The following is a 17219-nucleotide window of genomic DNA, read 5'->3' on the forward strand; positions in this document are numbered from 1 at the left end:
TGGATATATTGACAGGCCTACAGAGAATAACTGGATAGTGGGCAGGATTTTGTTCCCAGTAGTCATATTAGAGAATATTAGATTACAGAGATGCTCCACTGCACCTCTCAGACAGTTACTGTTGACCAGAATAGTGTCAAAGTGATGGTGGTCAGTAAAATGAAACCAATGAAACCGAGTTACTGTATAATCATCTGGTTGGTGAGCTGCGGGTCACTGGGGAGCCACGCCTCTCTGCAGTCACCACATCAGGAATACACACTGCCACTGAACCTATCTGTCGGCGTGTGTGTGTCGAGGGTGGGTTGCCATTTTTAAAGGCCATAAACAAGACCTCAACCAAAAACTGAACCCTGGAAAATTCCCCTTTCCCTCCTGGCTTTTACTGTGGTTTGGTGGTGGTAGCATTACATCAAGAGATGCTCAGAGGCGTCACTGCAGTAATAAGTACAGTCTGTTAAAACAAGTGTTTGATCGCCAGCTGGATACTCATTGGGTAAAAAGCAAACGAAAAGTTGCACATTACACACAAGCACACAGCTTAAGGAGAAATAAAATAATCACGTTCACAACCGCAGAGCTGAAAAGGGCATTCATTCACTAAAATGTGTGGCGTCACATCACAAAGTTATTACTTTCAAGAGATACAGTTTTAGTTTCTAATTAAAAAAACAAACATTTTGTGCTGTGTGTGTAACATTATGACCTCAGCACCATATGGGCCTGAAGGTGAAAAGATAACAGCACATGGAGGGGGTGACGCTGACCGGCAGAGAGGGGGTTGTGAAGTGACTAAACGCTTCTGTAATTTTCACTTTCAACACCTTAGGGGCCGTCTCTCCGGCAATCACACTCACATTAGCAGTCTGAACGTGTATGAACCAAGAAAAGCAAAGCAAAGTGTATTGTAGATGTTCTCACTGACTGTCAGTGCTTTACAGAGCCTTACTCTCTGCAATAGCTCATCATATAAGATGACAAGATAAAATAAAATGAACATTTACTCACTGCAGCAGCAATATATGGAGTGCAAAATATTGTGCCTTTCACTTGAAACCACTTTACTGAAATATAATACACGAGACTGTGGAATGATGAAGTAACCCTGTTAGAGGACTGAGCAGCAAAACACTGTATAAGTGAAAAAGTGGTGACAACAACCAAAAGTATGATGAGTCGGTCTATTATCGGACCATTGAATAGAGAGAAAAGTGGAAGAGATAATAGTATGTCTGATGCTATACCCTAACCAATTAAGTAGGATTACATTAACAATAATAATGGCATAAATTGTAAAATAACGAAACTGGAGGAGGACACCATGACACCCCCCCGGGCCAGCTCTAACACATGGTTCGCTCCCAGCCGGCTTCCTCTCACTTTTCCTGCCCTCATCTGCTCTCCGGTTCCCTCGGGGTTGTCAAAACGGCCTTGAATAGCAACCTCTTATTGATTTCACTCAAACCGCATTCCTGATTCATAGTCCTGCATTTTACCCGCGCTTTTAGGTTTAATTCCCCCAAAATGTACAGCACAAGTAAAGAATTCAAATGTAAGACGTTTCCTGCTCTTAAAGTTCTCGTTATCAACATCCATTTTTGGTTTTATCTAAAAACCATAAGACTCTCAGAGGGAAATAACCTGCCTGACAGATGACAAAGTTGTTTATTTCCATGAAACAATGTCTCAAAGAGGCTTAGAATAAACTGCACAGCAACGACTTGTCATCCCTCTGAGAGAAGCCTTTAATGCTCACTTGACAGATGGATTTCAGCAACAACTCCTACAATTATAACCACCCTCCCTTCTGTCAACTATCCGTCATTCCCCACTGCACAACTGTTGTTGAGTTAACCGGCAGCAATATCATATCAGAGCGATCACAACACCATTTATTCATGACAAGGATTCGAGTGCGGAGACATTTTGTAGACTGTTTATCGCAGTAAGACAGAAAACTGACTGTGAGTATAGATGCCGATGGCTGGAAAATGGTTACCCAATAAATATCCTCCATAATGGGACAAACAAGAAGTTCAAAATCAAACAGGAAACACATTTGTCTCTTAGACACGCAGATGTGAATGAAAAGTTCCTAAACTCCCACCATATATGGCACAAAATCTCTACAACTCACTTTGGATGAAGTCTAAAATCCTGTTTGACAGCCCTATGATACATCCTTAGCCTCATCCAAATTACATAATGCTGCTCATTTATCAAGATTAAGAAAACCAAACTATGAAAAATAATAATCAATCACTGATAAGCCAGGCTGCAGGATACAGTATATCAATCTGAAAAGTTCACTGCCTAAACATATAATGCAGTACCTCCCCTTCTGAATGTACCATGGGGGATAACTACAGACATCATGTTTCCTACATCTCAAAATAAGTTTAACACACTCTCTAATCACATAACTGACACTTCTCTCCACTTCAGAGACCCGGCCGACCTCCCGAGGCTCACTGGGAAAAGTCAGGGAGGGGAGGAGGGAGGTGGCTGCTGCTCTGTGATAGATCTTCTTACAAAAACAGGCCCTATTTCTGGAGCAGTTTGGGCCAGAGGGATGGAGGGCCTCCAGCTCCAAGCTGATGGTTTCAGTTCTCTTCAAGCGGTCAGAAATAAAGCGGGCGCCTCCTCTTCTCCTTTACATTCAGTACGTTGCTCAATCAACACATCATGGGATGTGGAACTGACAGTGTGCTCAATGCCTCTCTGTTTGATAGAGTTACTGAGGGCTGCAGAGTCTCTGTCGGTCACATGACAAAGAGGAGACAACGCACAATAGGGCACATGATGCTAAACATCACAGCTGCTTTTACAGACAGAAAAAGAGGCCCATTTTGAACAAACACTTGATACTTGACGTATTTCAGCTGGAAAAAAAGGGGGTGACAGAGAGATGAGGCAAAGGAAACAGAGTGACTGTGTGTTTGTGATGAAGCGATAGCACGCGATATGTCATCTGACAGAAGGTCAGCTATAGCTGAAAATCACAATCAGTGACATTAAAATAATGTGATGAATCACACCGATGTCCAGAGCAGGAACTCACTGAAGAACTGAAGGTCAAACTAAAGAACAAGATAACGTTATTTTATTACATTTGAATCAGAAACAAGACACCCTTTTCAGTGATAAACTTAATAAGCCCAAATGTACAAGCAACGGACCAAAACTAGAGTAGATCATACACTAAGTAACCGTGGTTTTGTAATGATGATTTATGCCTGCAGTAGACCCTTTTCACAGACATTGACAGATGTTGACAGAAGGGAAAGGATCCATTCCACTTAAAACCAGAGCACTCACCTCAATGAGTCATTATTCATTTGTAGCCTAAGCCATGTGCTCAAAGATGCCAAAAGTCAGCCGATATTTCTCTGTGTGATCATCACTACATGTGACCCCTTTACGTAGGTATTCAAGGAACCTTTGTTAATATTAACATTTTTGTTATATCAGCACAAAGCGGAGGTTCAGTGAGCCTGCATGAACTGCAGCTGATCCTTGGGGCAGGTTCTCTCTTCAGGACGCTCCATTGCTCTAAGGGTTACAGCCTGATGGTATTTTCCCTCTTGTGCGTTCGATAAGACTTCATCTTTAAAAATGCATAAGCACTCCCCCACTAACAGCTCATGAATAAAAAAAAGAAATACTGTAAGTAACTGGCTGAGAGATGAGAGAGAAATCTTACTTTTTATTGCTTTTAAGTAACAATATATTTGTATTGGTGAAAAGACAACGCTCGGAGGTCTGGTTCTCAAATTTCAGCTCGACTTGAGTTGGCCGACGGCTCCCATCTGAGTATTTCACCTTGTTTTTGCTGGACTAAGCAGATTTCTCAGCAGAGGGAGGCTGCATATTATTCACCTCAAAAAAGGCAGCCCGAAAGGGTTGAGAGAAGAAAAAATTGCCAGGAGTCGAGAGAGAGAGAAAGGGAGATGAATAGACGCCAGAGAATACAACGGGAGCAGAGAGGATATGAAGGATTCTGCCACACTGAGCGCTTCCTCATGTCAAATAAGCCTCATAGGCGAATGTTGAAAAGGAGGCCACATTCCCAGGCTTTTGAATTAAGCAAAGCACTTCCCTGCACACATGGTTAGACATATGTGCCCCCCCCACCCTCTTACCCTGCCACACACACGCACGCGCGCGCGCACACACACACACACACACACACACACACACACACACTCCATTAGCAGACATCTCAGCACTGAGGGAAGTGATGAAGCCTCAACCTGTTCACAGGATGGTTTGAGTGGGACAGTAGTTTCATGTTTCTGTGAGACCCGTCAGCTTCATTATGAGATCACTGGATGTGTTCAGGCTGGGGAAGTGTTTCCCGGGCATACTGAGAATGCGTCGGGGTGTTGGTTGCGTTCTGTCTGTGCAGCACCGGAGGGCAGAGATTCTGTTGTCGTTGCAATTAGCTTTTGTTGCTAAGCTAATTGTTTACCAGCTCATCACAGCAGTTACTTAATTTTGAAGATAGAAAAATTGAAATGATGTATTACATAGTTTTTCAGGGCGCAGTTAGCTTAGCTTAGCTCTTGTGTGGTCATGACGCAGCTCCAAATAAACCTAATTAACTACTTTTCCAAAGATAAATGACCTAATAAAGTACAGATTGACATTTCTGTATTCCTTTTAATAGTATTTTGGGGGTAATTTATCACTTTATGTGACGGAAGAGGGACGAGAGAAAATGGGAAAAGACAGACTGCATTGGCTCGACTCAAACTATGAACTTTAAGACCTGTAAATTTCACCTGCAAGGCGGGATGCCTGTCATTTCTGCACCCTGAAGTGATCATTTCTATACTGATGAAAATATCACCTATTACTTCCAACTTGCAGCTGTAAATACAACCACAGAAAACAGTTACTGTTGCAGTTTGTAGTGATAAGTATTTTTAGATGTTGATAAGTATACAGCAATAAAGCTAGTGTTTGTGCAATTTCCTGACACATCTGCTACATTATACAATGATACAGCTAGAGGGCAATCCAAGGACAAACTGATTCATTCACAAATCACAAGCTTAAATAAAAGAAAGGATCTCTGAACAGAAGAGAAATATAAAACATCCTTGTAATAAACAACAAACCAATTCCAAACATTTTGCTTCAAATAATTTGCCTTTAGGGGCATCAGCTGCACAGACCTTGTTTAAGGGGAATCAAAGAGTCCTGGCACACACCATGTAACCAGCACCAGTTCTGACCCATTCATGTATAACAGGGGGACATGATGGTTTGATGAACGCAAACAGAAAATCATAATTAACCTCTCAACAGTCGCATCCGATGTACTGACAAAGAAAAGACAGATAACCCTGATTGTTTATGCATCTTAGAGGTGCAGTAGTCAATCTGCACGGCTGGTGACAACTCCTCATATCCAATTAACAATGACAATGAATGAGAACGCCTAGGAAAGCTGTAGTAATGGAGGCTGTGGCCGTATACTTTGAAGATGAGTGCCGCAGTCGTGGACCAGAGTTATCGCCCAGGCAAAGTGCGGAACAGCGCACTGAGGATTATGTAGAGAGACACAGCCATCTCAGTGGCAGCTATCGTTCACCCGTAGATTTATGCTCACAGGACGAGCAAATGCCCCACAATCATAGCACATATGTATCCGTATGTGGAGATAAGGAAAGTAACACCCCAGCTCCTGACGACCACCACCTCGCAGATGGTGTCCCCCATGCGGACGAGGGTCGTGCGGGCAGACACAATTGCACTGAGCTCCTGGGTAGTCAGCCACAGCATACAGCCTTACCTGCTCACGCATCCCGGCACGCTGACCACGACCCACTCAGGCCAGGCTTACCTGCGCACGCATCCCGGCACACTGAGAACAACCCACTCAGACCAGGCTTACTTCCTCATACATCCAGGTGCGCTGATCGCAGCCCTCTCAGGTCAGGCTTACCTCCTCACACTTCTAGGTGCGCTGACCACAACCCACTGAGGTCAGGTTTACCTGCACACACATACAGGCATGCTGACCACAACCCACTCAGGTCAGGCTTACCTGCACACACATCGAGGTACGCTGACCACAGCCCCCTCAGGCCAGGCGTAATGGCTTACACACCCAGGTATAATGACCACAGCCCCACCAGACCCTGGGCTCCTCACCGCTCCAGTGACACAGCTACATTTGACTTGGCGAGGTACCTAGCACGAAGTCAGCTGGTGTCATCAGGACTCACCAGGTTTGATGATAAGCCAGAAAATTACTTATCCTGGAAAGGCTCATTCGTGAACACCATTGAAAGCCTAGACCTCAGAGCAGGAGAAGAGACAGATCTGCTAATAAGATGGCTAGGCCCAGAATCTGCAGAGCAAGCACGCCGCATTAGATCAGTGAACGTGAGAGATCAAGCAGCAGGGTTATGGCTCGTATGGGAGAGGTTAGAAGAGATGTATGGCTCGCCCGAAGCTATAGAGGGTGCACTTTTCAGGAAACTCGAACAATTTCCTAAAATATCCCACAAGGAGCCCCATAAACTCAGAGAGCTATCTGATTTGCTATTGGAGATTGAGTCTGCAAAGCGTGAGGGATACTTACCTGGCCTATCATATCTCGACACAGCAAGGGGTATAAACCCAATAGTGGAGAAACTGCCATATGGGCTGCAGGACAAGTGGGTAATGGAAGGCTCACGATACAAACAAGAATTTAGGGTTCCCTATCCTCCATTCCAATTCTTTCTAGAGTTCGTGCGCAAGCAGGCAAAGGCACGCAACGACCCAAGCTTTAGTTTTTCTCTCTCTAGTGCTGCAAACAGGACAGATAAGTTTAGTGAAACTCACAACAGCAGCCGCAGAACAGTCTCTGTGCACAAAACTGACATTGCCCACTCTAACCCCACGCTCACTGTCGAAGACCCAGAGAAGCAATGCCCTGTGCATCAAAAACCACACTCCCTGCAAAGGTGCCGCGGCTTCAGAGAAAAGCTAATGGATGAACGAATGAAAATATTAAAGGAGAATAACATTTGTTTTAAGTGCTGTGCGTCAAATAAGCATATGGCCCGAGACTGTGAGGCAGCAATCAAATGCACTGAGTGTTATAGCCATAGACACCCAACAGCGATGCACCCAGGCCCAGCTCCATGGGTCTCCAAGACCTCACCACCCCCATCAGAGAATGGCGGGGAGAGCTATGAAGCGCCAGAAACTGCAGTGGTTTCCAAATGCACGGAGGTATGCGGGGAAGGCTTCAATGGCAAGTCTTGCTCCAAGATATGCCTTGTGACGGTCTACCCAGCAGACAGCCGCAACAAGGGCAAGAGGATGTACGCCATGCTAGACGACCAGAGCAACAGGTCGCTGGCGCGCTCAGAGTTTTTTGACATCTTCAGTATGAGTGGGCCCACATACCCTTACACTCTGAAAACCTGCTCTGGTGTAGGTGAGGCGTCCGGTCGGCGAGCTACAGGGTTCGTCATTGAACCTGCGGATGGCGACATCAGCCTAACTCTACCCACGCTCCTGGAGTGCAATATGATCCCTAACAACAGAGAAGAAATACCAACTCCAGCTGCCGCACACAGCCACTCCCACCTAAGAGCTATCGCCAGTGAAATACCACAGATCGACATGAGTGCTGAGATCCTGCTACTGCTGGGCAGGGACATGCTGAGAGTGCACAAGGTGCGTAAACAGATCAATGGACCACATGACGCACCTTACGCACAGAGGCTAGACTTAGGGTGGGTGATAGTCGGCGATGTGTGCCTGGGCAGCACACATCGGCTTCCTGAGGTCACTAGTATGAAAACGTACATCCTTGAAAACGGCAGACCAAGCTGCCTGCCCCCTTGTAAGAACCACTTGAAGGTAAAGGAGAGACTCTTCTTCCCTGATCAGCCCCAGCCTGTCAGCAAAGTGACACACAGTGACAACCTGGGCGTATCAGTTTTCCAGCAAACCAGGAACGATCACAAGTTAGCGCCATCAATGGAAGATCTCCTGTTCCTTGAGACAATGGAGAATGAAGTCTTTCAGGATTCAGCGAACAGTTGGGTGGCTCCGCTACCTTTCCGCCAGCCGCGGATGAGTCTACCTAACAACCGCCGATATGCCCTGAGGCGTTTCTTCGCGCTGCGTGGCCCAGCCAAACAGTTGCGCTCAGATTGTGGGACAAGCTTCGTTGGTGCATGCCGAGAAATGGGCATCAGCACCACAGAGCGGGGCAAGGTCCAGAATTTCCTGCAAGAAGAAAGATGTTCATGGACCTTTAACCCACCCCATTCATCCCATATGGGTGGAGTGTGGGAACGGATGATCGGCGTTGCACGGCGCATACTGGACAGCATGCTGCTGTGTGCTGGACAAGCACATCTTACACATGAGACACTCACTACCTTCCTGGCCGAGGTCACAGCCATAATTAATGCCCGTCCTTTGATACCAGTCTCATCGGACCCTGAGCATCCCCACATTTTGTCACCCTCCATCCTGCTGACCCAGAAATCAGGCACATCCCTTCCACCTTTAGGCAGCTGCAGTCCAAGGGAGATCTTAAAGAACCAGTGGAAACGCGTTCAACTGCTGGCCGACGAGTTCTGGAACAGATGGCGTAAGGAGTATGTTGCTACTCTGCAGTCCCGGCAGAAGTGGCAACACAAGAGACCAGATCTCAAGCCAGGAGACGTAGTCCTTCTCAAGGAGAAACAGGCCCGAAGGAATGAGTGGCCTATGGGGGTCGTTGTTAAGACTGTTCCAAGTCAAGATGGTCTCATAAGAAAGGCTGAAGTCAAGGTTGTTCAGCAAGGGAAAACAAAGACCTATTACAGAACTAGTGTTCCTTCTATCCCCAGAGTAATGTGTCATTTTTATGTGTTATGGTATCTCTAAAGATACCAGACGGGGAGTGTTCTGGCTCTGCCAGCAGTTATTTTAGACTAAACGATGTGGAGACTTTTATTTTGATACTCGATGCACTGTAGCTACAGGAAGTAGGCAGAAAGCCAGAAGAAGAAATAGTAGACAGCATGGTTAAGAGCAGCACGGACGTTTATTATGCTTTTCCTGCGTAGTTGTTCCTAGGCATTCTCTGTAAGTACATGTTGTTATGACATTTGTGCCTAAAACTAATTACATTAAGAATAATGCCTTATAATTTCCAGCCAGAGTTTTACAGTTTATTTGCCCTGCTAGCTTTGAATAGCCTTGTATTGCTCGCATCTGTCTGAGCCATTTATGTGTAACTCATATTGCCATATATTTACTGGTGTATGTACTGTGTGTATTTCAGTTTCACAATTTCCCATATAAAGAGTCATCTTCACCCTCGGTGTCCGGATCTCATTGTGGGAAGGTGTTTAGCTAGTTGGATAGCAGAATAAGGACATTCTGTGAGGCCATCATACTAAGCTAATTGTTTACCAGCTCATAACAGCAGTTACTTAATTTTGAAGATAGAAAAATTGAAATGATGTATTACATAGTTTTTCAGGGCGCAGTTAGCTTAGCTCTTGTGTGGTCATGACGCAGCTCCAAATAAACCTAGTTAACTACTTTTCCAAAGATAAATGACCTAATAAAGTACAGATCGACATTTCTGTATTCTTTTCAATAGTATTTTGGGGGTAATTTATCACTTTATGTGACGGAAGAGGGACGAGAGAAAATGGGAAAAGACAGACTGCATTGGCTCAACTCAAACTATGAACTTTAAGACCTGTAAATTTCACCTGCAAGGCGGGATGCCTCGTCATTTCTGCACCCTGAAGTGATCATTTCTATACTGATGAAAATATCACCTATTACTTCCAACTTGCAGCTGTAAATACAACCACAGAAAACAGTTACTGTTGCAGTTTGTAGTGATAAGTATTTTTAGATGTTGATAAGTATACAGGAATAAAGCTAGTGTTTGTGCAATTTCCTGACACATCTGCTACATTATACAATGATACAGCTAGAGGGCAATCCAAGGACAAACTGATTCATTCACAAATCACAAGCTCAAATAAAAGAAAGGATCTCTGAACAGAAGAGAAATATAAAACATCCTTGTAATAAACAACAAACCAATTCCAAACATTTTGCTTCAAATAATTTGCCTTTAGGGGCATCAGCTGCACAGACCTTGTTTAAGGGGAATCAAAGAGTCCTGGCACACACCATGTAACCAGCACCAGTTCTGCCCCATTCATGTATAACAGGGGGACATGATGGTTTGATGAACGCAAACAGAAAATCATAATTAACCTCTCAACACTCGCATCCGATGTACTGACAAAGAAAAGACAGATAACCCTGATTATTTATGCATCTTAGAGGTGCAGTAGTCAATCTGCACGGCTGGTGACAACTCCTCATATCCAATTAATCAATTCATTTCATGCTAATTAACACGCTTAAAAAAAACATCAGAACCTCCTGGATAATAAAAGCCAGCTGAGAGAGAGGGAAGCACCCAGAGAGGCTTCCTCGTGCAGCAGCGTGATAATTACACACTGTGATGCATCCCTGGTTGGTCCTGAACATAATAGAGACATGCAGTCAGTGTCAGGGAGGGTTTATAACGCAATCTGAGGGTTGGATAGTAAATAATGGCATCCTAAGGTAGACTTGTGTTCATCTCAACACAGCAATATGCTGTCTGGGGTAGTGGGGAGACTCCAAACTGAATAAAAGGCCTTATTTATCCAGTTTGGGTTTGACCTGGACGTAAGGGGGATGTACAGACAGAAAACGGTGAAATGTAAAGTAAAAACAGACTTGAGATTCATAGCCTTATGTTGTGAAGACTGCCACTCTTTTCAAACAGGAAGAGAAATACATAATTATACTCCCACACACAGTTTATAATGGTACCATACTGTGTGTACCCAAAATAACAACCAATGATATTTTAGTGAAGGGCCGGCTTAGGGAAACAGAAACAGTACGGCACACACATGTTGTCTTATTATAACTCATTGACACAAGATATTCTCTAACCCAGAGAATCACTAATAAATACATGTACCTAATCTGACCCTTATTCTAAAAACCAAGGCCAAACCTTAACAAAATGAATACATTATTTGTGTAAGTTGCATACAAGAGTATGGAAGAATGTAATAATATCTTTGTTCACTGCTACAAAAGTAAAGTTCACTATGCCCTCAACTGTTTACTGAAGGAGATTCACAGTAAACTATAAACTTAATGGACAGATCTTATATTCAGATCTTATATTCTGTTTATTTGAAGCTAAAACGTTGTCTGTCTAAGGAGAAATACAAGGAATCTGATCATATTTGAAAATAATTCAATGAAATTTCTTGAGGAAGATGATTTTTCAAAGGTCTTTTAATGTTTGTCTTTGGAGTGATTTTGTTCGTATTAAGAGTCTAATCATCTCTTTTTTTCCACTGTGATTTTTTTATATTTTGAACTTCTACTTTATATAATAATAATAAACCTGCTTTTGTGCTTTTTTTGAGCCTTCTATTTTCAATGTGAAGTAGGTTTATATATATATATATATATACACCAGAGAAAGTTGTTACATAATGCACACATGTCCTCACCAGAACGGTTAAAAGTTGAATTTGCCCGGTCCCCAGAACAATAGCAATACAACCCCACCAAACACAGATGAATTACTGTGTATGGATTTGGTTAGTTGCCTGTTATTATTTCATCACCATGAGGATTTAAGCCTCTGGGGTTCACTGGGTATTTTGGGGGAGGGCAAAGCCCCCCCCTGTGTAGGGTATGGTGGGGGTATACATTTACAGTATGGATGCCTGTGTGTGTTTGGGTGTGTTCCGGGGTCCAGCTGACAGAGAGAAGAGGTCTGTCAGTCTGCCTGGATTAGAGACAGAGCCAGGCAGGCCGATCATTACCTCACTGCAGTCTTAAATCTAAATTAACCCAGACTTAACGCTCGTACAAGACCTCTAATCTGCTCCATGGGGAAAGCACTGTTAACAGCAGCATGGAGGGAAGAAAGCCCGCGGGCTCTAAAAACAGCAAAAGCCAACTTCATTGCTGAGAAACAGTGTGTCATTTCTAAGTGAGTGAACTAAGCTGGGTCATCTTGTTTTGAGGGAAACAGCGAGAAACTTGAAAGATGTCATATATCTCAAGAATAGCAGCAAAGTTGAAGCAAGGGATGTAACACTGCTAAATGACAGTATATGGAACATATTCGCCTGATTCAAGAAGAAGAAGAAGACATACTTTTATTAATCCCTTACAGGGAAATTGCTTTCTCTACTCTGTTGTGTTGACACACATTAAACACACAGAGGATATACAGTGGGGCAAAAAAGTATTTAGTCAGCCACCAATTGTGCAAGTTCTCTCATTTAAAAAGATGAGAGATGCCTGTAATTTTTATCATAGGTACACTTCAACTATGAGAGACAGAATGAGAAAAGAAAATCCAGGAAATCACATTGTAGGATTTTTAATGAATTAATTGGTCAATTCCTCGGGAAAATAAGTATTTGGTCACCTACAAACAAGCCAGATTTCTGGCTCTCACAGACCTGTAACTTCTTCTTTAAGAGGCTTCTGTCCTCCACTCGTTACCTGTATTAATGGCACCTTTTTGAACTCGTTATCAGTATAAAAGACACCTGTCCACAACCTCAAACAGTCATACTCTGAACTCCACTATGGCCAAGACCAAAGAGCTGTCAAAGGAGACCAGAGACAAAATTGTAGACCTGCACCAGGCTGGGAAAACTGAATGTGCAATAGGTAAGCAGCTTGGTGTGAAGAAATCAACTGTGGGAGCAATTATTAGAAAATGGAAGACATACAAGACCACTGCTAATCTCCCTCGATCTGGGGCTCCACGCAACATCTCACCCCGTGGGGTCAAAATGATCACAAGAACGGTGAGCAAAAATCCCAGAACCACACGGGGGGACCTAGTGAGTGACCTGCAGAGAGCTGGGACCAAAGTAACAGAGGCTACCATCAGTAACACACTACGCCGCCAGGGACTTAAATCCTGCAGTTCCAGACGTGTTCCCCTGCTTAAGCCAGTACATATCCAGGCCCGTCTGAAGTTTGCTAGAGGGCATTTGGATGATCCAGAAGAGGATTGGGAGAATGTCATATGGTCAGATGAAACCAAAATAGAACTTTTTGGTAAAAATTCAACTCGTCGTGTTTGGAGGAGAAAGAATGCAGAGTTGCATCCAAAGAACACCATACCTACTGTGAAGCATGGGGGTGGAAACATCATGCTTTGGGGCTGTTTTTCTGCAAAGGGACCAGGACGACTGATCCTGTAAAGGAAAGAATGAATGGGGCCATGTATCGTGAGATTTTGAGTGAAACCCTCCTTCCATCAGCAAGGGCACTGAAGATGAAGCGTGGCTGGGTCTTTCAGCATGACAATGATCCCAAACACACAGCCAGGGCAATGAAGGAGTGGCTTCGTAAGAAGCATTTCAAGGTCCTGGAGTGGCCTAGCCAGTCTCCAGATCTCAACCCCATAGAAAATCTTTGGAGGGAGTTGAAAGTCCGTGTTGCCCAGCGACAGCCCCAAAACATCACTGCTTTAGAGGAGATCTGCATGGAGGAATGGGCCAAAACACCAGCAACAGTGTGTGAAAACCTTGTGAAGACTTACAGAAAACGTTTGACCTCTGTCATTGCCAACAAAGGGTATATAACAAAGTATTGAGATGAACTTTTGTTATTGACCAAATACTTATTTTCCACAATGATTTGAAAATAAATTCTTTAAAAATCCTACAATGTGATTTCCTGGATTTTTTTTTCTCATTCTGTCTCTCATAGTTGAGGTATACCTATGATCAAAATTACAGGCATCTCTCATCTTTTTAAATGGGAGAACTTGCACAATTGGTGGCTGACTAAATACTTTTTTGCCCCACTGTACATGCACAAACACAGAGGAAATACATGCACACACAACCACATGCAGAGGAGAGGTAATCACACACAGTAATATGGAGTATAATTTAAGCACAGTAAATTAAGCCGTGTATGTCAAATCGAACTGTTATAGTTGTATTGTTTTTTATTTGATCTACTGCCGTGCGCCATACTGAAATATCTCACTTTTTAAAAAATGGATTTCCATAGAACTTGGTGCAGACATTAACATTTACCTCAGCATAACTTGGGTAATCCTTAACGTTTTCTTCAGCACCATCATCTGGTGATGAACGTAATTCAAATTAAACCTGATAATCATCAGCGTGTGAGAATATTCATTGTGAGTGATGCAAAAACTGAGTTAACAGTAAAGTCATCCTTAAAAACGAAATGTATATTAAACGGAACTACACTCAGAGACATACAGAGCCTAATTCCACAACACTCCTACGGATAGTTTGGACTTGATTTTTCCTTGTGTTGTATTTCACTGTACATGGAAGTAATGTGCTTTAATCATCAGAAGGACTACAACAGTGAGGATAAAATACTTAAAAACTAAGCTTTAAAAAGGCATAAATATATCTTCTCCACTAATGCATCTCAGTTTCATCAACAAAAGGGCGGTATCCCTGCAAAGTCAGCCACACGTCAACATCCCTCATCTATCATGTTGTCCAGATTGTTAGAACTGAACTAAGCCGTGGTATGTTTCCTGCCCCGATGATACATAAAGTACTGTGTAATACTGCAGAAAGCCTACAAGTAAGCCCACATGGGGGGAGAGAGAGAGAGAGAGAGAGAGAGAGAGAGAGAGAGAGAGAGAGAGAGAGAACTGATGATGGCATTAATGTGCTTATGATCTTAGCTAAATGTCCCACTTGTGTGCAAAAAGCTCAATCTCATCCATGATGCATCAGTTTGCCGCTCAGAACATTTGCATTTTGACCTATATTCTGTACGCCTTTGTCAGTGGGACTCACATGTTTTGCAATAAAAGGAAATACATGATTACAGGTGTACTGGATAATACCTGAAAGAATGGTGAGCTTCACTACACTGAATACTAACATAGAATATTTCAGTTAGTGAACATTCACTTAATACGGTCATTTGGTTTCTCCATGCTGTATTTGTATTATTGTAGCGGTGGTGGCAAAGTCCATAGGGGCTTGGCCTGGGAACTGGAAGGTCACCAGTTCAAGTCCCCGAAAGACCAAGTGCCACCGTGGTGTCCCTGAGCAAGACACTGGTTACCTACACTGCTCCCCGGGCGCCGTACATAATGGCAGCCCACTGCTCCTAACACTAGGATGGGTCAAATGCAGAGACCGCATTTCGTTGTCCTAGTACTTGTACTCTGTGCAATGACAATAAAGTAGAATCTTATCTTATCTTATCTCCTGTTCACTCAGGATTAGGGGAATATGTTTAACAGGCTTTATCACTACATGTGCTTTTTTTCCTCGTGATCTTGTACATTTTCTATTTTATTTTAATTAAAAGTCAATGGATATCAAGCTAGTACTTTTTCTATAATCCAACTGACAAACTGACGAACAAATCAAACCCTTGGTGGCAGTCAAATAGGGTTAGAAAAGATAAACGCAATGCCGAAATATCTGATGAAATAATCTCATGGTTTGTATTAATTCTTCTCCCAAATTTGGTTACATCTCTGCCAATTTGTCGTCCTGAGGTTTGTTGTTTTGTTTTACATTACAGTCCTCTGGGCTGAATAAATGTATTAAAATATCAAAGATTTTAATGACCGTAAAATAAAACAAAGAGGTAAATTATATATAGCTGAATGATGAAGCTGCTCCTCTCAGGTTCAGGGCTCTGGTGTCCCATACAGTCAGGTCAGTTTGAAGCAGCAGCTGCACATAGTGTACATACAACCTCATTGTCCTTTATTTTTAAATCCCCTTCTTCCTCTCCCTTGTGATAACAAGACAGCCAACAGGACTCTTTGATCCTCTTTTTCTCAATTGGGACAGCAGCAGCCACCAAACCTCCCTCCCCTCTCCATATCATCCCTCCTGCCAGCAGAAAACAGAGAGGAAGAGGAGTGCGCTGGCCCGAAAGACTGCCACTTTAGCCAGAAGCTATGATGTCTTCAATACCCGTGTGAATTAAACATGTATGGAGCGCTTACAGAGCGCTGCTATTCAGAGGTGCTCTATGAGAGGCAGCCGAGTGTTTAGAATAAAGAAGCTGCTCGGTGTTCACACAGAGGGTTGCATCACTCTGGTTTTCACTGAAAGGATGCGATCAGGCGGGAGGAAAAAACAACACAAAGAGGATCATCAAAACAGATCAGAGTCACAACTTTTGACACCTAACTCTTATACAAAGAGTTGCTTTTTTGCGCTCTTGTGCCAAATATAGTCATCCACGCACACAATAACTAATCCAAAACAATTTATATTCTGCGTCTGAATCACAGTTTGATGCAGCCAGATTAAGATTACAGATTAGTATTTTGGCTTTGATTGAAACAGGGAAATATCCATACTGCTGGAACAACAACACAGCGATCGCACCTCATTAACAGAAATATCAAACAAGTTCACATATTTAGAATTAAAGTTCCCTACTTTTTTTATCTCCATGTTTCTCTCACTTTACTTCCTTCCTTCCTTTGACATTTATCTTCCATCAGTCATCGCTGACATGTACTGGAAGTAGAAAATGACCACATACACACACACTGCCATAAAAGTGTTTGTACAAACCTGGCAGCGATGTGGCTGTAGAACAACCCTGAGTCACTGACACTCTGAGGGAGGCAGAAACGAAGCACTTGGAACCGTTGTACGTCCATTTTGGTAAACAGGAAAACAACAACAGCGACCGCAGCGATCCGTCTACAACACGTTTATGAGTCCCTCTTGTGCTGCTCCATCACCTCAAAAACATTACTCTTTAAAAGCAGTTTAATCCTCCTGCAGAGAGCCGGATTCCAGATGAACTACAAACAGCAGCGGCACAATGAACAAAAACATTTGAGAAAAGATTAAACACGTCTCTAAAATCGGAATTCTTGTATTCCTGCGTTTGCTGATGATCTCTCCAGCAACAAAGAGATGACTGACGGACAGACTGGCAGAGATGAAGTCATTGACCAGCCTGTTGTTTGACAGATGAGCGTGTGTGTGTGTGTGTGTGTGTGTGTGTGTGTGTGTGTGTGTGTGTGTGTGTGTGTGTGTGTGTGTGTGCTATTGTCATACTGTTAACCCAAGGGAGATTACCTCATTTCCGTCTCAACCAGCTTTTACCCCCCATCCCCATACATTAATGTCAGTGGTGGGGTGTTTTGGGGT

General features: G+C 43.2%; 1 protein-coding gene across 2 annotated transcripts in view; it reads right to left on the reverse strand.

The window, feature by feature from the left end:
- The window catches only part of evla (Enah/Vasp-like a), a 30306-nt gene extending 13345 nt beyond the window's left edge, over positions 1–16961 (reverse strand). For both annotated transcript variants that reach the window (XM_063908713.1, XM_063908714.1), the window contains exon 1: positions 16632–16961. In XM_063908713.1, the coding sequence (XP_063764783.1) occupies positions 16632–16720 (89 nt within the window). In that variant the 5' untranslated portion in view covers positions 16721–16961. The remainder of the gene's footprint in view (positions 1–16631) is intronic.
- Between the last annotated feature and the right edge of the window lie 258 nt (positions 16962–17219).

The sequence above is a fragment of the Eleginops maclovinus genome, chromosome 19 (assembly GCF_036324505.1).
Source record: "Eleginops maclovinus isolate JMC-PN-2008 ecotype Puerto Natales chromosome 19, JC_Emac_rtc_rv5, whole genome shotgun sequence".
Lineage (NCBI taxonomy): Eukaryota > Metazoa > Chordata > Actinopteri > Perciformes > Eleginopidae > Eleginops > Eleginops maclovinus.